This window comes from Gopherus flavomarginatus, chromosome 23 (assembly GCF_025201925.1).
Source record: "Gopherus flavomarginatus isolate rGopFla2 chromosome 23, rGopFla2.mat.asm, whole genome shotgun sequence".
In the NCBI taxonomy this organism is placed as follows: domain Eukaryota; kingdom Metazoa; phylum Chordata; order Testudines; family Testudinidae; genus Gopherus; species Gopherus flavomarginatus.
In genome coordinates this window covers 9,964,762-9,990,066 of record NC_066639.1, presented here as the reverse complement: position 1 = coordinate 9,990,066, position 25,305 = coordinate 9,964,762, and the positions used below count along the sequence as shown (strand labels likewise).

At 47.2% G+C, this 25,305-nt stretch overlaps 2 protein-coding genes across 2 annotated transcripts in view; one reads left to right on the top strand and one right to left on the bottom strand.

Annotated features, from left to right (window-relative positions):
* Positions 1-25,305, bottom strand: part of LOC127039361 (zinc finger protein 345-like) — a 255,743-nt gene that overhangs the window by 144,419 nt on the left and 86,019 nt on the right. The window lies entirely within an intron of this gene.
* Positions 44-23,910, top strand: LOC127039393 (gastrula zinc finger protein XlCGF57.1-like). Its single transcript, XM_050933094.1, has 7 exons — positions 44-136; positions 1,123-1,307; positions 13,415-13,497; positions 15,089-15,215; positions 19,119-19,235; positions 19,606-20,128; positions 20,213-23,910. Exons 3-7 carry the CDS (start codon positions 13,474-13,476, stop codon positions 21,147-21,149), a joined length of 1,728 nt encoding a protein of 575 aa, XP_050789051.1. The 5' UTR covers positions 44-136; positions 1,123-1,307; positions 13,415-13,473; the 3' UTR covers positions 21,150-23,910.

The window sequence follows — 25,305 nt, the reverse complement described above, 5'->3', positions numbered from 1 at the left end:
GTAGTTCCTGACTCTCCCTGGACCGGAAGTGACGCTGGGTGGGCGAGAACAAGCCGAGGTGCAAATGCGCGCGTGCCGCTCCGGCTCTGCCTGGCTCGCGCGGGGCCGTTGGAGCCTCTCCCGGGGCCGTAGAAGGGTTTGTGCCGTTGGGCTCTGGGCATGCGCAGATCGGGGAGGGGGAGAATCCCGCATTAACCCCCCGGGGGGCCCGGCGGGGGCTGGGAAAGGGGCGGGGGGGAAATGTCTGTGCAGCCCGGACATGGGGGGGGGGGGAGAGAAGAGCAGGTGACCCCCGAGGAGCGGGGAGAGAAAGGGGGGGGCTGAGATCCCCTCGAATTTACCGCTGCCCCCCCGTGGGGACCCCCCTCCTCTCCCGTCCTGCCCCCTTTCTCCCTAGAGAGCAACGAGCAGCACCCAGGGTGACCCCCCCTCCCCCAAACCCCTGAGAAGTTCCCTGTTCCCCTCCCCCCATTGTGCCCCATTTTCTCTGCCCTTCGCCAATGGCCAGTTCAGATCTCAGGTTTGGGGTGTTTCCCCCATTTTCACCTGCAGGGATTTGTCCTTGTGCGGGTGGGAAGTGGTTCCCCCGAGTGATTTCTGAGCTGGGCAGAGGCTGGGGGGGCCTGAGACAGGGACACCTCTGGGTTGGGGGGGCCCCCTCTCTGCTGGCAATAGGGCGTGGGAGGGGAGGGAGGAGCAAGTGTCCCCCATTGAGATGGCCAAGCCCCAAATTTTCTAGTCCAGCTACTCCTCTCCCTCCCACCCATCACTAGCTAGTCACATTCCCAGACCCCACTGCCAGCCCCTCCCTACAGCCAGCGACCTTCTGACTCCAGCCCCGCTCCTTTCCCCTGTGAAAAGACATCACCCAGGGCTCCCTCCTGGCCCTGTGAGTGTGAGGCAAGAAGAATCCGTCCCATCCTGTTGTTGATTCAATATCCCTGTGTAATCCCCTCCAATTTCCCCTCTTTTCTCTTGAACTGTTGAATGGTGACATAAAATCTCCACACATATTGATGCTTGTCCCTTATATTGGCAAATATTTAGTTTGTGCCTCATTTTCTCCTCAGTTCTGAAATACTGATATTGAATTCTCGAAAATCTTCCCACTTTTCTCTCCAGGTGTGTTACTGAGATCAGGGCTCTTATCATACTGAGCGTGGCCCTGTTCTGCCAGGTGCTGAATAGACCCCGAGATCTGGGCCTTGTTCTGCCAGGCGCTGTGCAGACCCCAGCTGAGATCTGGACCCTGTTCTGCCAGGCACTGAAGAGACCCCAGGTGAGATCAGACCCCACTGTTGTGCCAGGTAAAACTGAGACCTGCACCGAGATCACAGCCCCCCTTGTGCCAGGCAGCGCACGACTGTGACCCAAACTGCTGCCTCCATTGTTCTGGGCACTTCAGAGACCTCGACTGAGATCTATATCCCCGTTGGGCCTGGTATGGCACTGACCCTAACGAAGATCACACCCCAGCACTGTACTGTGCACTGCACAGACCCTGACAGAGATCCTGTCCCCACATTTTGCCAGTTCCTGCAGGGGCTCTAAACAAAATCAGGGATCCTGTAATGCTGGGAGTTGCAGAGTCCCCAACTGAGATCAGGCTTCCTGTTGTGCAGGGCTCTGCACAGACACTGACCAAGATCAGGGTCCCCATTCTGACAGGTGCAGAAAAGACACCAAGGGTATCTCTACACTGCCATTAAAACCCCCAGCTGGCCCATGCCAGCTGACTCAGATTCACGGTGCTCAGGCAAAGGGGCTGTTTAATTGCAGTATAGATGTGCTGTCTCGGGCTAGAGCCAGGCTGTAGGACCCTGCTATGTGGGAGGGTGCCAGACCTTGGGCTGCAGCCCAAGCCAGAACATCAACACCACAATTAAACAGCCCCACAGCCTGAGCCATGTGAGCCCAAGTCAGTGGGCACAGGCCAGCCGCCGGTGTCTGACTGCAGTGTAGACATGCCCACAATGATAGACCTTGCCACAAAAAGCTCAAAGGCTAGGTAGGCCAATTGTGAGAGGCGACTCTCAATTTTACAGATGAGGAAACTGAAGATCAGAGCGCTAAAGTAATTTGCTCAAGTTTGCATGGAGAATATGGGGCAAAAGTGGGAACTGAACCCAGATTGTTTCAGGTCTTCCCTCTCCCCTTATCCACAAGCCCAGCATGTGTGTGTACAGTGTTGTTCTGGTCTGTGTTTGCCTTGCGTTGGCTTCCAAGGGAGACTGTGGAATTTTCTTCACTGGAGATTTTTAAGACCAGGTTAGAGATCCACCAGTCTGGGAATATCTAGGGATACTTGGTTCTGCCTCATCACGGGAGGCTGGAGTAGGCGACCTCTCAAGATCCCTTCCAGGTCTACACTGAAATAATTCTCTCTTGTGCTGTGTCCTGTTCTATGCTGAGCTATTTTGCATGGTGCCTTTTGGAACTATGATGCACCACATTATGTTGCATAGTTTTATGATGCGTTGTTTTGCCTTAGCTTCTTTGGTGTCTGTGTTATCTTGGTTTGAGTTGTTGTTTTGCATTGTGTACTTTTTTCCTAAGATGTGTTAGTTTGCATTGTGTTGCTTTCTTCTCCTTAGTATTGTGTCATTTTATGCTATGCAGTGTAGTTTTTTGTTTTGTTGTTGTTTTTTTGATCGGCCTGACATCATGTTGTTGTGTGGTTTTTCTCTGTATGTTTTATACGTATATATCGCATAGCATCCTTTAAATGTAGGGCTAGATAGGACCTCAAGATGTCATCAAGTCCAGCTCTCTCTGCTGAGGCAGGACCAAGTATATATTGATTATCTCTGGCAGAGGTTTGTCCTACCAGTTCTTAAAAACTTCCAGGGAAAGAGACTCCACAGCCCCCCTTGTAAGACTATTCCAGAGCTGAACTAGCTCAGCTCTGGTGACACGCACACAGATTTTAGTTGTGAGGAGCCCTGGAGAGAGGGGAGACCCCAGTGAGTGGATAGCTGGGTAAAAAGACTAAAGTTGGGAGGAGAATCATTGATGTGTGCAAGGTCTGTGACAGAGCTAGAACTAGATCCCAGTTCTAGTGCCACCGTACTGCTGTTTTGGGCACTGAAGGTCTCTGCCACACTGGTGTTTTAGGCACTGGTGCAAACTCTTAGTACAGACAGACTTTACACTAGTGCACTCTGACACCGGTGCACCATGTCCCTGTTTGAAGGTTTGAAGTGGTGGAGTGGGAGGGACAGTGACCTCATAGAGGCCTGGGGCTGGCTGACCAGTGCAGCTGGTAAAAGAGGGGCAGCAGTGAGTGCTGGAGGTATGAGCCAGGAACACAGCCCCACAGGACTGGACACTGACTTCTCCTGACCTATGACACACACACCCAGCTGTGTGCAGGGACTGCAGCTGAGCTGCCCTGCCAAGACAGCCTGTGCATCCATGGACAAACCACCTCTTCCTGCAGCCTAATACAATGGGGTGTGGGGACCTTTCCAGGCTGTGAGTGATGTGGCTCTGGTGTTAACGGGGTATGTTCCTGGCTCTGTCTCTGACTTGCTTGGTGACCTTGGGGAAGTCACAGCCCCCCTCTGTTTTCCTCCTACCCATTGTCTCCTTGGATTGTGATCTCTTTGGGGCAAGGACTGTCCCTCTCTGTGCAGTGCCCAGCAAAATGGGGGTGCTGATCTCAGTCAGACTCTCTGCCATGTGCTGCACGATGGGGCCCTGATCTCCATCGGTGTCTGTGCAACACAAAGCACAGTTTATAGACACAACGACTTTAAGGGCAGAAGGTAGAGGTGTATTTCAGATGAGGTCTCATCGGTGCTTTGTATAACAGTACTAACCCTTTCATGTATCTGCTGGAAATACCTCACCTGATGTATCCTAGGACGGCATTAACCTATTTCATGACTGCATCACGTTGGCAGCTCATAATTATCCTGGAGGTCTTTCTCCTCCTCTGTCACTTCAATTGATAAATCCCCAGCTTATTGCAAAATTATGCAATTAGAATTTGTGCACTGTTCATTTTCATCCCATTTCTATTATTCCAGCTTTCAAGGACATGCAGATTTTCTTGTATGATTTTCCTGTCCTCCTCCATATTGGCAATCCCTCCCGGCTTTGTGTCCCACTCCCACTTCTTGTGCCAAGATCACTAATAAAAGTGTTGAGTATGATTGGTCCCAAGACTGATCTGAGGAACTCCACTAGTAACTCTGTCCAGCCTGACAACTCACGGTTCAGTATGACCTCCTTGTAGACTCCCCTTTAACCAATTCTTTATTGACCTTTCGATTCTCATATTAATCTCCATCTTCTCCAATATAACAAATAGTTTCCCATGTGGAACTGTGTCAAAAACCTTACTGACATCCAGATCAGGTTTCTCTGGCAGGATCTACCTTTTGTAACACCATGTTTTATTTATTTATTGTGCTGAAGGCTGGGAAGAAGTGTTAGCAATAGGCTGAGAATGGCCATGTGGAGGTAGGGGAGGGGATGGCAGACAGTGGGGAGGTGTGGGGGTGTGACATTGGAGGTGTATCTGGGATTGTGTTATGTACGAGTCCATGTCTCTGCTCCCTGTGGCCATGGTGCCTTCCGTACCAAAGCAGCACGTCAGCAGAGCAGACGCACACACCATAGCTCTGGCTGGAACACGCAGCGTTCACTGCCAGATGGGCTGGGCGATTTTTCAGGGACCCAGCTTGATATGCCTGGCTGGAGTGGGTTCTGTTGGACGGGCGTCTGGGGCTCTGATAGTTTGCGATGTTCCTTTTTGCATAGTCGGTTCTTTCCATTTATTGTTTCCCCACACTTATGCCCAACGCTGCTCTCTTCTTATCTTGCTTCAGTTATTTCACTTCCAGTTTTTAAATGGGATCTATTAATTGCAAAGCTGAATGAAAGATAAAACAAACAGAACTATTTGAATGTTGGCCCATAGCTGGTAGAACTGTACCTAGTGAAGGTCGGCTGTAATGACCGGGTTCCCTCTAGCATTTTCTGGTGGGGTGGATAAAGCAATGTCAAAGAGCCAAATGCGCGTTTTAGGGCGAAAGGGCTCGTCAGGTGTTTGCTCTCTAAGGAACATGTCACCGGCCAGGGCTTGCAGTCTTTCAGGAGAGGTGCGCTGGGTTGTATTTAGGAATCTCAGAATAAAAGGTGAAGACGACTGGTTTACAGTATCCAATGAAATCTTGCAAACAATTATGCAAATGGACCCTACTGCTGTTAAAACAACATAGTATTAATACTGATTCAAAACTGACATTAAAATTAGGAAAGAAATGAACTGATACCTACTTACTATTTCTTAAGGCCTAAAATTTTGACACTCCCTCACACCATCTTTTTTTAAAAGCGCTGCACAGCATACAGTCAAGTTAATGAATGAAAGCACACCCATTATTGACCGCTTTGTGTTGCATAAGCTTCTGATTAAACACCTAATTAAAACTGTACCACTGTAAGTGGAAATGCATCAACCCAGCTTAGCTCCAAGGTGTTTAGATGGGAATGAAAAGTTTCTAAATTAAATACATGGCAGAATGGTTAATGAAGAAAATACACTGAAATGCCTCTACCCAGTCCTGTTGATTCTCCCAAACCCCCCATGAGTTCTGGCCTTTTGGTCAACTCGGCTCCCAGTCCAATGTCAGCTGTGCCCTCTCCCATCCTAACCAATTTCTACTGCAATTGTTCACCCTCCTCATCCAGGCAGGGGGTTGACGCTGCAGCCTCTAAGGTACCTGCATTAATCACTGTCTCTCGAACTGGGGCTATTTAGATTTCAGGGAACGATTTCTCAGGATTACTGACTCTGGGGGGTGGGAGAGAGGAGAGACTGAGAGGGCGTTTGCTCTTAGGGCCACGTTCAACTCTGGTAGCCTCCATGTTACCTCATCCTCCACCCTTCCCCATGTGTCTCTGCTCATGTCAGTGTGTCACCTGGTCATAATGTCACTGGCTTCAGCAGAGCTCCTAGACAGGAGCTACATTGTGAGGGGGTTACGGCACTGAGAGTGAAATACATCACAGGGAGGGTGAAATTATCCTGAAATGAAACATTCCAGTCTAGGAAGTGAAAGAATTCAAGTACTTCATTACTTAAAATTATGTTTGAAATGATTAGATTTTTATGAATAAATTGCAGTAAATGTTAATTTCTCTGTGCACACACAGATGAAAGCATATTTATATAGGTAATATACAGAAATGCTTCTGGAGAAAGTCGAGTTTGATTTAAGGATATTTACACTGTATATTTTGAGTGTGACATTGACACTTTCTCTTTGAACAGTTATATGGTTTGACTTTTGGAATCTCAACAGTTACTGTTATTAAACAATTGTTGTCTGACGACCCCCATAACTTCCCACATCTCTGAACATTGAAATTGTAAACATTAAAAAAAGGACTTAAACATAAATATTGCTATTTATTGAAATTAAAAGAAATAAATAGAATGAATTTTGTCAAACCCACTTAACAGCAATTGCAATATGCTAGGGGATGGAAATTCAGAACTAAGGCAACAACCTTAATTCTGCCGTGTAGTGACACCAGGCAATCGCCATAGGGCTACGAATTAGGCATTTTAGTGTATATAGTTCCAGATTACAAATTGGTATGATCTAAAGACACATGAGATCTTTTCCTCAGGATATCACCATCACTGGGTTGTTTCTCTTATTGATAATTCCCAGAAGTGAACAGATAAATAACATTTTATCAGTTATGAAGTGGCCATTTCAGATTTCCGAGGAGTGTCTGTAATTTTGCACTAGGAGCCAGGTCCCTGAAGAGACTGAACCTTGGTTTCATTTTAACTTCTCCATGCTCAGCAGCTTCTGGAATTTGGTTCAAAGTATTTACATGTTTCCCTGCCTTGTTGTTAAAAGTGCTGCTTTAGAAAGTGGGAAGGGCAGGAACTGACTGCAGGATCAGTAGCTGAGTCCCTTAGATACTTATAGCTCATCGGAAGGAGGACGGGGATTGGTGGGTGTCTGGGGATTTAATAATAAACACACAAATATCATTGTTCTTTGTGAATTTTCATCTTCTAATTCTCAAACTCACTAATTATCCCTGGCTGCCCCCAGCAGTCTGAGGAGAGAGCTGACTGGCCAGTGTGGAACTGAAGGCACAAGGATCTTTCCGTGGCTGACTCAAAGTCACCCAGAGTGAAATTCACTTCACTGGATAAGGCCCTAGTTGCTGAGCTCTGCAGAGGGGTGGGGAGGTGAATTCCATCCCCCATTCTTGAGCATGGACCCCCCTCCAATTCTCACCCTGATCTCAGACACTACCCCAATCTTCCCCTGCAGTGATGGACCCACTTTATGCTGTCAGAGCCATGTGCCATGGGAGCTAGAGAAGATAGAGGCCCAGCTCCAGAACTGCTCCCCCTGTCCACAGTCCCCAAGCTGTGCTAGAGTTGCCCTGACTTTCCGATCTGCAGATGGGACCAGCTGTACCCAGCCCGTGCACCCGCCACACACAAACTGTCACAACAAACATGCCAGGATTGGGAAAGACCATCTGGGGCTGGCTGCAGTCTCTCTTTGCTGCTGTGAGGGGAATGGGGTGGTCCCTCATATAGGATACAAACATGCCCAAGGGCAGAAGGGAAATGTTGTTTCTTCCAGGGGTTTGAAATGTTTGGTTTAGAGTCCTGAGCTCTGTCTTCCTGTTTGTCTCCTTCTGCCACTTTCAGATCTCTTGGAGAGACAAGGTGGGTGAGGTAATTTTTTTAGAACCAATTAAAAATACCTCTTTGCTATCCTGGGACCAACATGGGTACAACAACTTTCCCCTTTGTACCCCCTCCCCATCTCACCTCCCCCTCAGCGGAGACTGTCCCATGTGCTAGGAAAATAAGGATTCAGTCCTGTAACTGGATTGGGTCTTAATCTTTTGTCGTCTTTAACTTTGCATAATAGTCTCTCTGGTGTTGATAAACATTTCCTGCCAGGCAGGATGTAATGCATTCGGTTGCCAGTCAGCACTTCACCTAGGTAAAATCTCTCTCCTGTCTGGTGATTTACAGAGCCACAGAGGCTCACAATGCAGTTAGTCAGATATTAACCCAGGCAGCAACTCACAAGCATTCAATAAAGTGTAAACGCATTCTTATAATCCTAGTCCCTAATACTAACAGAGGTGAGTCAGACTGATTCCAGCTATGTGTTTCTCCCTGTTCAATGAAGACATGGGGGCTTTTGCAAGAGCTAACACCTCATCTGCCAGTGTCACAGGCAGGATGGGCAGGGATGGTGTCTCTAGCCTCTGTTTGCCAGAAGCTGGGAATGGGTGACGAGGTGGATCATTTGATGATTATCTGTTCTGTTCATTCTCTCTCAAGCACCTGGCATTGGCCACTGAGCCAGATGGACCATTAGTCTGATGCAGTGGGCAGCTCTGACGTTCTTAAATTCACAGTCTCTGTCAAGAGTATCTACTCATTTGGACTCACTGGGGTGCCACAGAAAGAAACAAGATGTTCTGAGGCAAGAAGGCCCAGTCTCAGAGCCCCAGGGGTCACGCTTCCCAAAAGCTAAAACTAGGCCCAGCCCTTGAAAGGGGCACTGCCAGGAGAGACTGTATAAAGGCTGGAGCATCAAACAGCTTTGTAAACCTGAGAGAGCTGCCTTGGGAACAGTGACAGGGGGAATTCCCCAGAGTGACTCCTTTGATTCTGCTCTTCTCTGGCCTTTGGTTCATAGAATTATAGAACTGGAAGGGACCTCGAGAGGTCATCTAGGCCAGTCCCCTGCACTCAAGGCAGGACTCAATATTATCTAGACAATCCCTGACAGGTGTTTGTCCAGCTGCTCTTAAATATCCCCAATGATGGAGATTCCACAACCTCCCTAGACAAATTATTCCAGTGCTTAACCACTCTGACAGTTAGGAAGTTTTTTTCCTAATCTCTATCCTAAACTGCCCTTGCTGTAATTTAAGTCCATTGCTTCTTGTCCTATCCTCAGCGATTAAGAAGAACAATTTTTCTCCAGCATCCTTGTAACAGCCTTTTATGTACTTGAAAACTGTGATCATGTCCCCTCTGAGTCTTCTCCAGTGAGTGACAAGATTGTGGCGATCAACAGATGGCTCAGGCAGTGGTGTTATAAGGAGGGCTTTGGGATGTACGGTCATTGGGAAGCGTTTGTGGATAGACAACTGTTCGCTCAGGATGGACTTCATCTAAGCAAGGAGGGAAATAGAATTCTAGGATGGAGGCTCGCCGACCTTATCAAGAGAGCTTTAAACTAGGAAGTTGGGGGAGATGGTTGGGAGATGTTCAGGAGACCTCCACGCCGGAATATAACCTGGAGAGGGAAGTAAACAAAGTGAGAGGGGATACCCTTGCGGACCAAGGAATTGATCTAAGGCGGAATAGTGGACTAGAAATCAGAGTAACGGGTGATGCTGTTGGTAGAAGGTCTGTGCACGACGGGGGGAAGAATGTCACTGACGCCAAACACCGAAAATTAAAATGTCTGTACACTAATGCAAGGAGCCTTGGTAACAAGATGGAGGAACTGGAGCTACTGGTGCAGGAAGTGAAACCGGATATTATAGGGATCACTGAAACCTGGTGGAATAGTACTCATGACTGGAGCACGGGTACTGAAGGCTATGTGCTGTTTAGAAAAGACAGGAAGAAAGGCAAAGGTGGTGGAGTAGCCTTGTACATCAATGATGAGATTAACTGTAGTGAAATAAGAAGTGATGGAATGGGTAAGACAGAGTCTGTCTGGGCAAAAATCACACTGGGTAAAAAAGCAACTAGAGCTTCCCCTGAGATAGTGCTTGGGGTGTGCTATAGACTGCCGGGATCTGATTTGGATATGGATAGAGACCTCTTTAATGAAGTGAACACAAAGGGGAAATGTGTGATTATGGGGGACTTCAACTTCCCGGATATAGACTGGAGGACGAGTGCTTGCAAGAATAATAGGGGCCAGGTTTTTCTGGATGTGATAGCGGATGGATTTCTTCATCAAGTAGTTGAAGTACCTACGAGAGGGGATGCCATTTTAGATTTGGTGTTGGTGAGCAGTGAGGACCTCGTAGAAGAAATGGTGGTAGGGGACAACCTTGGTTCGAGTGATCATGAGCTGATTCAGTTCAAACTAGATGGAAGGATAAACAAATGTAGATCTCGGATAAGGGTTTTTGGCTTCTCGAGGGCTAATTTTAAAGAGTTAAGGAAATTAGTTAGGGAAGTAGATTGGATGGAGGAACTTGAGGATTTAAATGTGGAGGAGGCCTGGAATTACTTTAAGTCGCAGCTGCGGAGACTGTCGGAAGCCTGCATCCCAAGAAAGGAGAAAAAAACATGGGCAGGAGTTGTAGGCCAAACTGGATGAGCAAGCAACTCAAAGAGGGGATTAGAAAAAAGCAGAAAGCTTACAGGGAGTGGAAGAAAGGCAGGATCAGTAAGGGAAGCTACCTTGCTGAGGTCAGAACATGTAGGGATAAAGTGAGGAAGGCTAAAAGCCGCATTGAACTGGACCTTGCAAAGGGAATCAAAACCAATAGTAAAAGGTTCTACAGCCACATAAATAAGAAGAAAACAAAGAAAGAAGAAGTGGGGCCGCTATACACTGAGGATGGAATGGAGGTTAAGGATAACCTAGGCATGGCCCAACATCTAAACAAGTACTTTGCCTCAGTTTTTAATAAGACTAGTGAGGAGTCTAGTGATGATGGAGGGATGATAAACGGGAATGTGAATATTACTGCAACCGAGGTAAAGACCGTACTTGAACAGCTTAATGGGACGAAATCGGAGGGCCCGGACAATCTCCGTCCGAGGATATTAAAGGAACTGGTGCGTGAAATTGCGAGCCCGTTAGCGAGAATTTTTAAGCAATCGATAAACTCGGGGGTTGTGCCGTATGACTGGAGGATTGCTAATGTAGTCCCTATTTTTAAGAAAGGGAATAAAAGTGATCCAGGTAATTATAGGCCTGTTAGCTTGATGTCTGTAGTATGTAAGGTCTTGGAAAAAATTTTAAGGGAGAAAGTAGTTAAGGACATAGAGGTCAATGGTAATTGGGACAAATTGCAACATGGATTTACTAAAGGTAGATCGTGTCAAACCAATCTGATCTCCTTCTTTGAGAAGGTGACGGATTACTTAGATAAAGGAAATGCAGTAGATGTAATTTACCTAAATTTCAGTAAGGCGTTTGACACGGTTCCGCATGGGGAACTGTTAGTCAAATTGGAAAAGATGGGGATGAATATGAAAGTTGTAAGGTGGATAAGGAACTGGTTAAAGGGGAGACTCCAGCGGGTCGTATTGAAAGGTGAACAGTCAGGCTGGAAGGAGGTCACTAGTGGAGTCCCTCAAGGATCGGTTTTGGGACCGATCTTATTTAACCTTTTTATTATTGACCTTGGCACAAAGAGCGGGAATGTGCTAATAAAGTTTGCGGATGATACAAAGCTGGGGGTTATTGCTAACACAGAGAAGGAGAGGGATACTATTCAGGAAGATCTGAACCACCTTGTAAACTGAAGTAATAGAAATAGGATGAAATACAATAGTGAAAAGTACAAGGTCATGCACTTAGGGATTAATAATAAGAATTTTAGATATACGTTGGGAGCGCATCAGTTGGAAACGACAGAGGAGGAGAAGGACCTTGGGGTATTGGTTGATAGCAGGATGACTATGAGTCGCCAATGTGATACGGCTGTTAAAAAAGCAAATGCGATTTTGGGATGCATCAGACGAGGTATTTCCAGCAAGGATAAGGAGGTGTTAGTACCATTATATAAGGCGTTGGTGAGACCCCATCTGGAATACTGTGTGCAGTTCTGGTGTCCCATATTCAAGAAGGATGAATTCAAACTGGAACAGGTTCAGAGACGGGCTACTAGGATGATCCGAGGAATGGAAAAACTGCCTTATGAAAGGAGACTTAAAGAGCTTGGCCTGTTTAGCCTGGCCAAAAGAAGGCTGCGGGGGGATATGCTTGCTCTATATAAATATATCAGGGGGGTTAACCTTAGGGAGGGAGAGGATTTAATTAAGTTTTGTAATAATGTAGGCACGAGGACGAATGGGTATAAACTGGATATTAGGAAGTTTAGACTTGAAATTAGATGAAGGTTTCTAACCATTAGGGGAGTGAAGTTCTGGAACAGCCTTCCGAGGGAAGTAGTAGGGGCAAAAGACTTTTCTGGCTTTAAGACAGAGCTTGATAAGTATATGGAGGGGATGTTATGATAGGATCGTTAATTTGGGCAATTGATCTTGGATTACCACCAAGATGGGACTGCTCAATGCTCTGCAGGGAAATGTTGGATGGGATGGGAACTGAGTTACTACAGAGAATTCCTTCTTGGTTGCTGGCTGGTGAGTCTTGCCCCACATGCTCAGGGATTAGCTGATCGCCATATTTGGGGTCGGGAAGGAATTTTCCTCCAGGGTGGATTGGCAGGGGCCCTGGAGGTTTTTTGCCTTCCCCTGCAGCATGGGGCACGGGTCGTTTGCTGGTGGATTCTCTGCAGTTTGAGGTCTTAAAACCAATTTTGAGGATTTCAATAACTCGGTCCTGGGTAAGGGGTTGTTATAAAAGTGAATGGGTGGGGTTCTGTGGCCTGCCTTGTGCAGGAGGTCAGACTAGATGATCATATTGGTCCCTTCTGACCTATGAGTCTATGACTCATCAAACCCAGTTTTTTCAATCTTCCCTCATTGGCCATGTTTTCTAGACCTTTATTCATTTTTATTGCTCTTCTCTGGACTCTCTCCATTTTGTCCACATCTTTCCTGAAATGTGGTCCCCAGAACTGGACACACTACTCCAGTTGAGACCTAATCACTGCGGAGTAGAGCGGCAGAATTACTTCTCGTGTCTTGTTTTCAATACTCCTGCTTAATACATCCCAAAATGATACTTACTGTTGCAAAAAAAAGTGTAACTCTGTTGACTCATATTCTGCTTCTAATCCACTATTACCCCCAGATCCGTTTCCACAGCACTCCTTCCTTGGCAGTTAGTTATTTCCCATTTTGTATGATTGTTCCTTCCTAAGCGCTGTACTTTGCATTTGTCGTTATTGAATTTCATCCTATTTACTTCAGACCATTTCTCCAGTTTGTCCAGATGACTTTGAATTTCAGTTCTATCCTCCAAAGTCCTTGCAACCCCTCCCAGCTTGGTATCACCTGCAAACTTGATAAGTGTAACAGAGAGACTCTGCTGCTGGGTGGGTTTCACCATGTGTCAGAGGGTTACACCCTGGTAGGAGGGGGCTAGATCTGTAGTAGAATAAGGTCACTCTGTGCTTCCCAGTGTGGCAGAACCTAGAATGTCCATTAGCAGGGGAAATCCTGGGGGGAATCAACATGTGGAAAGGAGAGAAACCCTGTATGAATTCTCTCACATTGCCCTTCTCACCCTGGCAGGCTACAGAATAACGTCCACGTTTTGCTCCAGATCATCCCATCCTCCCAGGGGGAAGGCAATGGCTGCAATGGAGCTGGCTCATGTAAGGGATTCTCAGGGAGCTGGTGGTGGGTTCTGCTTGGAGGGAGAGAAGCGTTAAATGTATAGGAGGGTGGGAGTCAGTGATGAGCTGCCAAAATATTAACAACAGGTTCCTTTCTCCTCACTTCACGAGGGGCTCATTCCCCCCCTGGGGGTCGTGCCCCATCCAACCCCCCCTGTTCCTTGACACGCCCCCCCAGGGACCCCTGATCCATCCCCCCCTTCCCTGTCCCTGACTGTCCCCTGCCACCCCATCAAACCTCTCCTCTCATTCTTGATGCCCCCTCGGAACCTCTGCCCCATCCAACCATCCCTTCTCTCTCTCCCTGACTGCCCCCCACCACCTCATCAAATCCCTGCTCCTTCCTGACAGCTCGCTGGGACCCTTGCCCCCATTTCAATTCCCTTGTTCCCTGCCCTCTGATCGCCCTGACCCCTATCCACCCCCCACAACCCACCAAACACCCCCTCCCTGCTCCCTGCCCCCTTACCACACTGCCTTGGGCCAGGACTGGGACCGCTCTGCCGGGACCGCGACTGGCGCCGCAGGACCCAACTCCCTGAGCCGGGCTGGAGCCGCTCGCCCGGGACCGGTGCTGCGGGGCCTGAGCTGGGCTGGGTCGGAGCCGCTTGGCCGGGACCAGCCCCGAGCCAGGGGTGCTTAGATGGGACCCGGCTGGGATGCTCGGCCAGGGCAAGGGGGAGCCACTCAGGTGGAGCCGGACTGAGCCACGCGCGCCGCTCCCTCCCCCCCCTCCGGCCCAGGTTACCTGCCTGCTGCTTGTTTCAGGCTTCCCGAGAACATTTGATTCGCAGGAAGCAGGGGATGGGGAGGAGAAGGAGGATGGAGCTTTCAGAGGAGAGGGGGAGGTGGGCTGAGGGCTGGGTGGACAACTACCCGAGCCTTTGTTAAATTTAAAAGCTTTTTTGGAACCAGTTGTCCTGGAACACCCTGTTCTAAAAAGGCTTGTAAATTTCACAACCTGTTCATGCGAACCGGCTGAAGCTCACCACTGGTGGGATCTGCTAGAGGTGGTGGGAGGTAGGAAATATCTTTAGTGGAGAAAAAGAGGGGACAGGATGTGACAAAACTGCTGAGACTTGTGTACTTTAGCCTGTGATGGGTTGTCACCCCGGGGTGCAGTCTGGGGGGCTTCTGAGAACTGCTGTGCCCTCTAACCCTCGATCAATGGTTGATCATTGATTTCTGATAGCTTCCCTTGGCAACTTTCTACAATTCTGAACTTCGAACTTCTATCCTTTACTATTGACTTCCCCTTTCTTCCATATATTTAATTTGGAGAGTGTTGGGATTCCTACCAGGGAGCTACCAGCAGGCTCCAGAGACAGCCCCATCTCCTATATTAAGCTCTGGCTAGTAGGTATGTGATAAATGTGATGACCCTGCTTCCGTCTGTCAGCTGGGAGACACAAAGGTTCTCTCTTCCTCCTGGCTGCTCTAGGCAAGGTGAGGTGGGACTCTGTTAACATGTGCCTCCTGGAGCTTCCATTTACCTGGTGCTGCTGTTCCATGAATAGTGGGGTTGTAAGTGGGGCAGCAGGTCCTGAGTGTTGGACTCTTGTTCTTTCAGGATCCGGTGACTTTCGAGGAGGTGGCTGTGTATTTCACTAGGGAGGAATGGGTTCTTCTGGACCCTGTTCAGAGAGCCCTCTACAGGGATGTCATGCAGGAGAACTATGAGACGGTGACCTCGCTGGGTAAGGAGTCCTGTCCCCTGGGTTATTATAAGCTGTGGGCTCTCTAAAGAACCTGAGCAGTAATAACTTTATACCTTTATTCATCATTCAAGTTTTGACAAGTTTCTTTGTCCCCCTTTTTTTCCTTATCTCCCATACACTAGCAGGCAGCAGGGAGGAAGGAGGTAATAAGGGATGAGGAGGGAACACAAGAAGCTCCCAAGGCGCCGTGAGGTGGTGCCGGCTGCGAGTAATGGGAAAAAGGAGACGGGAGTGTGGAGGAAGGGCACCCAGGAAGTGGGCTGGGTGGGTCAGTGGGAGGGAGGAAAGATTTGGGGATCTAGAGCTGTGGGGGATCCCAGACTTTAACCCTGAATCCCTACCCAAACCTCAGGTAAATCCTAGACTTCAGCATAACCACTCTCGCAAAGCCTCAACTTAATATAAGGCCCTGAACTGTAGCAAGCTTAGGCTACGTTTACTAAATCGTATCACTAAATCGACCACGGCTAGATCGATCTCAGAGCGTCAATCCCGGCTGTAGTGTCAACCTGCCCTTAATAACCCATTTCTTTATGCTCACCTCTTTGCCTCCACACATGTTCCAAAATAATAAGTAATACTCTGATCATGGCATCTTACCTCTAGCAAGTATAAAACTGCCCACAAGACGTGAGACTAGCTCGTAGATCGTAAAATCAGGGCAGGGTCAAGAAGAGTGAGGGTTTGGAGAGAGTCTTGTCCCCCTCTCCCCATCTACAGCAGCCACAAGCTGTCTTCCCTCCAGGCTCCTTGGATCTTTGAACCTGTCCCTCCTGAGGTTACATAGCCAAGTTCTTGTTTCTTACATTCTCCTTTTCCAGAAGAATTAGAGGCTGTTGCTCCTGAATGTTAGCGTTTAATTCCCCAGCCTTCTCCTCCCACTGGGGGAGTTTAATTCTCCCTCCCATTTCACCTGAGTCACTAGATTTCCTAATTCCCCAAAATGTGCTTTTGCAATGTCACAGTGCAGGGGTAGCTAAGCCTTGGACTTGCCTCCATGGTCTCCTCAAGGAATGGCCCCTCAGGTATCAGGCCTCTAGCCAGCCCCTCTCTATGGATAGCGACCCACATGCGTCTCCTTTTTGACCAGTGTGTGAGGATTGCAGCTTGTCCTCCACTGTGTTTGCTGGACTAATGTCCATTTCCTGTGCTTTGCTTTCTCTCCAGGGGCTGTGAGCAGTGTGTGTGAGATAGAGGTGGGACTTTTGGTGATACTTGTATGATGCCAATACACACCTCAGTTTCCTGCTGGGATTGGTATTGCTATGATTATAAAGAGCAGGAGACGTGAGGTGTTTTGTCACGTAGCTGTCATGGGGTGATACGAATGGGTCATTTAGGACTCACTGGGAGTAACCTACATCAATCTAATACCCAACAGAGACAAGAGAATGACTGTCACCCGGGGCTGCCCAGAGGATTAAGGTTGCCTGGGGTCTTCGGTGGCGTGTCCCACTTATCTGCTCTGACACCGCAGAGCATTTTCCTCATGTCCCCCTTACCAGCTGGAAGGAGGTTACTAGTGGAGTTCCTCAAGGATCGGTTTTTGGACCAATCTTATTTAACCTTTTTATTACTGACCTTGGCACAAAAAATGGGAATGTGCTAATAAAGTTTGCGGATGACGCGAAGCTGGAGGGTATTGCTAACACGGAGAAGGACCAGGATATCATACAGGAAGATCTGGACGACCTTGTAAACTGGAGTAATAGTAATAGGATGAAATTTAATAGTGAAAAGTGCAAGGTCATGCACTTAGAGATTAATAATAAGAAGCTTAGATATACATTGGGGACGCATCAGGTGGAAGCAACAGAGGAGGAGAAGGACCTTGGAGTATTGGTAGATCACAGGATGACTATGAGCCGCCAATATGATATGGCTGTTAAAAGAGCTAATGCGGTTCTAGGATGCATCAGGCGAGGTATTTCCAGCAAAGGTAAGGAGGTGTTAGTACCATTATATAAAGCACTGATGAGACCCCACCTGGAGTACTGTGTGCAGTTCTACTCTCCCATGTTTAAAAAGGATGAATTCAAATTGGAACAGGTTCAGAGACGGGCTACTAGGATGATCCGAGGAATGGAAAACCTGTCATATGAAAGGAGACTCAAAGAGCTTGGCTTGTTTAGTCTAGCCAAAAAAAGTCTGAGAGGGAATATGCTTGCTCTTTATAAATATATCAGAGGGATTAATATTAGGGAGGGGGAGAAATTATTAAGCTTAGGACCAATGTAGACACAAGAACAAATTGGTATAAACTGGACACTAGGAAGTTTAGACTTGAAATTAGATGAAGGTTTCTAACCATTAGAGGAGTGAAGTTCTGGAACAGCCTTCCAAGGGGATTAGTGGGGACAAAAGACATATCGGGCTTTAAGATTAAGCTTGATAAGTTTATGGAAGGGATAGTATGATGGGATAGCCTAATTTTGGCAATCGATCTTTGATTATCAGCAGATAAGTATGCCCAGTGGTCGATGATGGGATGTTGGATGGGATGGGATCTGAGTTACTGCAGAGAATTTTTTCCTGTGTGCTGGCTGGTGAGTCTTGCCCACATGCTCAGGCTTTAGCTGATTGCCATATTTGGGGTCGGGAAGGAATTTTCCTCCAGGGCAGAGTGGTAGAGGCCCTGGAGGTTTTTCGCCTTCCTCTGCAGCGTGGGACATGGGTCACTTGCTAGTGGATTCTCTGCAGCTTGAGATCTTCAAAGCACAATTTGAAGACTTCAATAACTCCGACATAGGTTAGGGGTTTGTTATAGAAGTGGATGGAGAGTGTTCTGAGGCCTGCTTTGTGCAGGGGTCGGACTAGATGATCACATTGGTCCCTTCTGACCCTAGAATCTATGAGTCTATGAGCTCTGATGCCGCAGAGCATTTGCCCTGTTTCCCTGTTCCTGTTCCCCCTCCTGTTTGACTCAGTTTGTATAGTAATATTCTCAGCTGTACCTTTGCTTAACAAATCATTGTACTGAAATTTAATTAACCAGTCCTAACACATTGAAACATAATTCTCTAACCAACTGTATCCCACTACCTAATTAACTTACACCTAGCAAAATTAATTATACAGCAGACAAAAACAATTAGAGAATCAGACTGATTAACATTGTAAAGCGTTGGCCATAAAGATAAAAAAATACAAAAATGAGAGTTTCACAACCACAAGCATTGAGTAGTGATTTCTTGCCAAACCAGTCAGCTATCAAACTAAGTTTTCTTTAACCATCTTAAGATCTGTTTCTTTATCTGGTAGTGCTGGACACTATCAGGACAGGATCATCTTCCTCACAGCCCAATAGCACCTTATTTGTGTGACTCGTTTGGTATGTGAGGATGTGACCCTTTGCTTCCCAACTTATGGCTGCCCCTGCTGCTTAGCCAAAGGTCTTCGCCTAAGGACAAGGCCTCAGACTGTCACGGTAAGAGAAGGCCCTTACAAATACAGACAGTGATTTTGATTCTTTGTTTTCATACTCCTGTAAGTATCTCAGTGATAAAAATACCCCTAAGTTCTTAAACTATAGGCTTTTCAGGCAGGCCTGAATATCTCTATTCTAACAGTGGGTTCTGTCCTTTATCCCATTCTGTGCCTGTCTTGTGTATTTAGATTGTAAATTCTTCAGGGCATGGGCCATCTACTATTCTGTGTTTGTACTTGTCCTAACACAATGGGGACCCACTGTTAGTTGCTCCTTAGCACTAATGTAATGAATATGATTTATAATCATAATAACTCTCCTGCCTCTTTGAGCCAAGGAAGCTGGCCTTGCAATGTTACTGCTTAACAATCAGCTGGGAGTTAAAACCATGGACTATTCTTTGTGACAAGTATCCCACAAATTCTACTGACCTCCCTGGTTTTCTTTGCCTGCAGTAGGGTTTCCAGTTTCGAAACCTGATGTGATCTCCCAGGTGGAACGAGGGGAAGAGCCGTGGGTTCCAGACCTCCAGGGCTGTGAGAAAGAAGTGCTTCCAAGAGCTACCTGCACAGGTGAGGACTTGGTTAAACCAACTGAACAACTGTGTGGGAATGCAGGAAACATTTGGGATGCCCTACAAAGTCCCTGTGAGCTCTCCAAGTTCAAGATTGTTCCCTGCAGATGCGGAATCATAATGGCAGATGTGACTCATGGCTTCCCTCCTATTCTGACTGACAGCTGGCAGCAGGTCGCTCCGCGATCTCACTTTCCTCTGAGTGTTCTCGTGAGATGCAGACCAAAACTGATCCCTTCCTCTCTCCTCTGGGGAAGGTTTTGGGGAAAATCAGCTCCTGATAGGTTTGACCTCTCCCACACACATTTTGGATTGTTCATCCCTTTTTTCCATTCCTCTCTCTGAGATTTTCTTTCTTTCCGGTGCAGGTAGTGACCTGTGTCTGGATTCTCTCTGTCTCCCATCAGGTGATGGGATGGTGAGTGAGAATGAGGAGGAGAAACCCCATCAGGAAGATGCTGAGCGAAGAGAAGCACATGGAATGTTATCAGGAAGATCCAAAGAGAATGTTTCCAGGAGTTGTGCACTCCCAGAAAAACCAAAAGCCTGTGAGACTCAGGGGAGGCCAGAGGGAAACATTATTAGCCTCTCAGACCTTATAACAAGCGGCAGAATCAACTTGGAAGAGACACGCTACATGTGCCATGAGTGTGGGAAAAGCTTCAGTTGGAGCTCTACCCTTGTCAGACATCGTAGAATCCACACAGGAGAGACTCCTTATACGTGTACTGAGTGTGGGAGACACTTCACTCAGAGCTCACACCTTATCCGACATCAGAGAATCCACACAGGAGAGACACCGTACACGTGCTCTGAGTGTGGGAAAAGCTTCAGTCAGAGCTCTACCCTGAACACACATCGTAGAATCCACACAGGAGAGACGCCCTACACGTGCACTGAGTGTGGCATAAGCTTTCGTTGGCGCTCAGACCTTATTGTACATCGTAGAATCCACACAGGAGAGACGCCATACAGATGCTCTGAGTGCGGGAAAAGCTTCAATCACTGCTCAACCCTTATCAGCCATCGTAGAATCCACACAGGAGAGACGCCCTACTCATGCTCAGACTGCGGGAAAAGCTTTACTTGTAGCTCAACCCTTATCACACATCAGAGAATCCACACAGGCGAGAAGCCCTACTCATGCTCAGAGTGCGGGAAAAGCTTTACTCGGAGCTCACTCCTTATGACACATCAGATAATCCACACGGGAGAGACGCCTTACACGTGCACTGAGTGTGGGAAAAGCTTCAATCGGAGCTCTACCCTGCACACACATCGTAGAATCCACACAAGAGAGACGCCCTACACATGCTTTGAGTGCGGGCAAAGCTTCAATCAGTGCTCAACCCTTATCAGACATCAGAGAATCCACACAGGAGAGAAGCCCTACTCATGCTCAGAGTGCTGGAAAAGCTTTAGTCGGAGCTCACTCCTTATCAGACATCAGATAATCCACACGGGAGAGACGCCTTACACGTGCACTGAGTGTGGGAAAAGCTTCAATCGGAGCTCTACCCTGAACACACATCGTAGAATCCACACAGGAGAGACGCCCTACACATGCTTTGAGTGCGGGCAAAGCTTCAATCAGTGCTCAACCCTTATCAGACATCAGAGAATCCACACAAGAGAGAAGCCCTACTCATGCTCAGAGTGCGGGAAAAGCTTTAGTCGGAGCTCACTCCTTATCAGACATCAGAGAATCCACACAGGAGAGAAGCCCTACACATGCTCAGAGTGCGGGAAAAGCTTTAGTCGGAGCTCATACCTTATCAGACATCAGAGAATCCACACGAGAGAGACGCCCTACACATGCTCTGAGTGCGGGCAAAGCTTCAATCAGCGCTCAAGGCTCATTAGACATCAGAAAATGCACAGAAGAGAGAATTGTAATAAATCCCTTGACTAGTGTTGGCAAAAACCAATTTTTTTTTTAAAAAATCACATTAGCTAATTCGCACATAGTGATTTTTGCATCGTCTTCACCGTGGTGTCTCAGCTCCACCAGATAAGATGCCGCCTTCTGCCTTTTGCAGCTCATCCTTCTTTGGGGTCAGTCCTATAATCTTTTCTATCAACTCCTTTCCTTTTGAGTCATAGGAGTGTGTATCCCTCCAGCCAGGAATGTTCATGAGTTTCAAGTAGGGGGAGAGGTTTGATCCCAGCAAGGTACAGTGAGGCAAAAACTACCTGTGCCTTCCATCCACTAGGACTGTACATGACGTTAGCTGCTCAAGTTAGTCATCTTAATGTAAAAAGTTGTAGTGCAGATGCAGCCCAGGTGCAGTGGTTGGCATTAGCTTTCCCCTTGACCTGACCTAAACTCCATCACTTTTCCTAGTCTAAACTAACCCTGAGCATCACGGTTATCCTGTTCCCCCATTTCAAAGCAATTGTTAGTCATCGAGTTCTCCCTTGGGGAACAAATTGTTTCATTCCCAGTTGTTCTGATGTTGCTTCAGGTTGTGCTGGAGAGCGGATATTTTTATTATTATTTTCCGCACTTAAAATATATTGAACTATAACAAAGAACAGGAACAGGGCAGGGATAGGGAAAAAGTCATTTCCTCCTCTGTAACAACAGACATAGTTAGGGTAAGTCAGAGGGAGTCCCTTATTCCCCATAACTGTCCTCCTTCAATCCGTGCTAGAACCTAAGAATCATTTTCCTTTCCCCAGTTGTGGGGTGAGAGACTTCCAAAAGTGCTCCCTGTGCTATAGCACATGGCTAAGCTCAGAGAATAACCCCAAATCTCCCCTGAGCTTTGCTTTTTGAATTCTGTATTTCCGATTGCTTCAAGCCTGGGCATTGTGATTATTAACCAGTTTCTCTAGCACTGTTCCTACCACTGTTTCTGTAACATATTTTGTTTTTTATGGGACAGGGTTGTTATTCCTTTGCCTAACCCCAGCCTGGAAGGCCAGAGTGTCTGTTTTCTCTGGCCCCTCCCCACAGATAAATCTGACAGGGTTGAACCTGCCTGGAGCAAACAAAAAGCCCCACCGGTCACACACATGAAGCAGATAGACATACACAAGACACAGAAGAAACTGAATAATTTGAGCTATCAACATTTCCACTTTCCCACAGCATGTTAGTTCTGAAGGTTGTTTTAATTTCTTTCTTTTCTTGGAACCAGAACTGGGGAAAGAGAACCCTGGAGTCAGTGGAATTACAGCAGGAAGGGATAAGTCTCATGATTCGTCACTAACCAAAGGCTTTGTAAACAGACTGATGATGTTACTGAATGGTCTGGCTAACCCTGCAGTTAGAAACAATCAGCTCTATGGGTGGTAAATTGACAGGCTTTGCTGCTGATCATGAAATAGCAGCTGTTGAAAGGTAATATGCTTCTATTTCAATGCCTCTGGAAGTACAGAAAACAATGATCTGTGTTACAGGCAAGTTGCCATTTCTCAGTGCCCCAATTTCTATTGTGTGTGTACAGGAAGGTTTGAATGTGTAGCAGGTAGTTTGATAAAGCTTAGCTATTTTATGTATGTAACAGACTCCTGCCCACCTCCAGCAGAGGTTTCAGTCACATAATATGGCAACTTACTGAATGTCACGCAAATTAGTCCATTCCTCCCCATAGTCGGTCTCTGACCGGAATGTTAGAATGAGGCAGAGAACTGGGAAAGTATCGCAGTAGGAATACATTAAAAAGTGGGATTAATCAGAGCTGGGGTGCAGACCGAGCCTGTTCTACAGCTGGTGAAGTGATAGGGACACACTCCCACTAGTGCAGGCTCTGAAATAACGGCAGAAGCAGATCGAAGAGAATTAGCTCATATGGGAGCTATGGGCAGCTGCCCTGTCAGTGCATCACTCACCTGGCAGGTGTTACACAAAACACAGCACTTCCCCTCTGGAAGAGAAACACGTCTCCCCGCTGCCACCACTTCATTATACTGTCCATGAGGCTGTTTGTCCTGCTGGACTTGGATCTCTTTGAGTGGTCCATGGTGATTCATAAAAGAGCAGGATTCATCCCAATGGAAATCTCTTCACTTCTTTCTTAGTGTTACCTTCTTAGCCCTGGCTTTGGAGATGACATTAGCCGTATCCTGTCTTGATTTTAGGTAGGATTTTGATCACCTTCTGGGGCTTGGCAGCTTAGAACTTTTGAGGGCTTTTCTCTGCCTTTTTGGTCCCCGCTGCAGTCAGTACATGCTAGACATGGGCATGGTGACCTTCCTGAGGTTCTTGACAGCTTTATCCAGCTTCTTGGGGGCTATTTTCCTGCTCACAGCCACTGTCATCTTATCATGCCTTGTTCTGGAGGCCCAGCTGCTGGTTGAATGGGAAGGAGCCAAAGTGCTGGTGACTTTATCCCGCACCAAGTTGCCTTTGCTTGTCAGACTCCTGAACCCCAACTGGACGTGGCTCTTGCTCTTCTGCACAGCACAGCCCTGGACAGGAGGGATCTGCAAATGTACATTCCTATGATCGCTTTGTTTAATGGATGAAAACATAAACTCTACACTTAGAGGATTGGAACTGATTTCAGCTGATGGTCAGGTTTGCTAGGTTTTTATGCATTTGAACAGTGAAATGTTGAGTGTTTACATTCATTTCAAGCATCCCCGTATAGTGGAGCTCCTGAACATAATGGAGAATGGAAATGAAAATGTTTTACCTTTTTTCAAAAATAAAAATAAGAAAATAAGAGGCTTATTAGAGGGCACTTGGATTTGAAGCAAGGACCCCTTGATGTTCAGTCAAACACTCTACCACTGAGCTTTACCCCAATGAGAGCAGATACTTTCCCCATTGTAGCTGAAGCACATCAGTGATTCCAATAGCAGGGGCAGGTTCTCTCTGGGGCACAGAGATATTTCGGGGAGTTGGTGGCTCCTTTCTTTCCTCACTCTGGAGTAAACTCAGTTTTTTATTCCATGGTGCATGTTTATGGAATAGCAACAGCAGCTTGAAGAAAGAGGAGAGTAACTATCTCATTCTCAGAGCTGCTGAAGGTGGCCACGTCCCCTCTGTCTGGTCATTGCCATTGCAGGAGAGAAGGTTTCAATGGAATTGAATGCCCTGGGTCAAACTAGAGACACAGAAAGGTAACGAACAGCAAAGGAAATTGTGTCGGTATGTGAAACTGAGGAGGGACGTGAAATGCTCACAGGGTGGCGCAATACCCTAATCCAGGCCTGCACAACTCGTAAAGCGGCAAGGGCCACATTACTCTAAAGTAAACAGCTGAGGGCCAAAACCCCCTTTGCCTGTGATGAGTGCCTCATACTGCAGTCTGCCCCAGTGAATGAGGGCTAGATGGAGACTGGGTAATAGCTAAGACTGAGGTGAAGTGGGGATAGTGGGTGGAGGTTCCCCTGGGATGGGGAGAGCCATAACTTTAGGGGTACTGCCAGGGGGTACTGTCAGGTTAAAAGTGGCACCGGAGTCCTGGGAGTGACGGGGCCAGCTGCAGTAAGGCAGATCACCGGCCTGCGGTGGGCGCTCTGACATCTGGAGAGCTAATTCCCAAGATGATCAGCAGGAGGTGCCACCAGGTGAGTCTGCCCCTGCTTACATTGGGGAAGAATGAACATGGTTTTTGTAAAGGAAAATCATGCCTCGGAAATCTACTATAATTCTTTGAGAGAGTCAACAAGCATGTGGATAAAGGTGATCCCGTGGATATAATATACTTAGATTTTCAGAAAATCTTTGACAAGGTCTCTCCTCAAAGGCTCTGAAGCAAAATGGGATAAGATGGAAGGTCCTCTCTGGGATAGGTATGGTTCAAGGCAAGAAATAAAGGCTCTGATTTACAGAATGGAGAGGTAAATAGTGGTGTCCCCCTGAGGTCTGTACTGGGTCCAGCACTGTTCAACATACTCCTAAGTGATCTGGAAAAAGGGGTAAAAACAGTGAGATGGAAACATTTGCAAATGATACAAACCAACTCAAGTTAGTTACGTCCAAAAGAGAGTGCGAAGTGTGACAAAGGGATTTCACCAAACTGTGTGACTGGGCAGCAAAAAGGCAGATGAAATGCAATGTGGATAAATGCAAAGTAATGCACATGGGAAAACATGATCTCAACTCTACATCT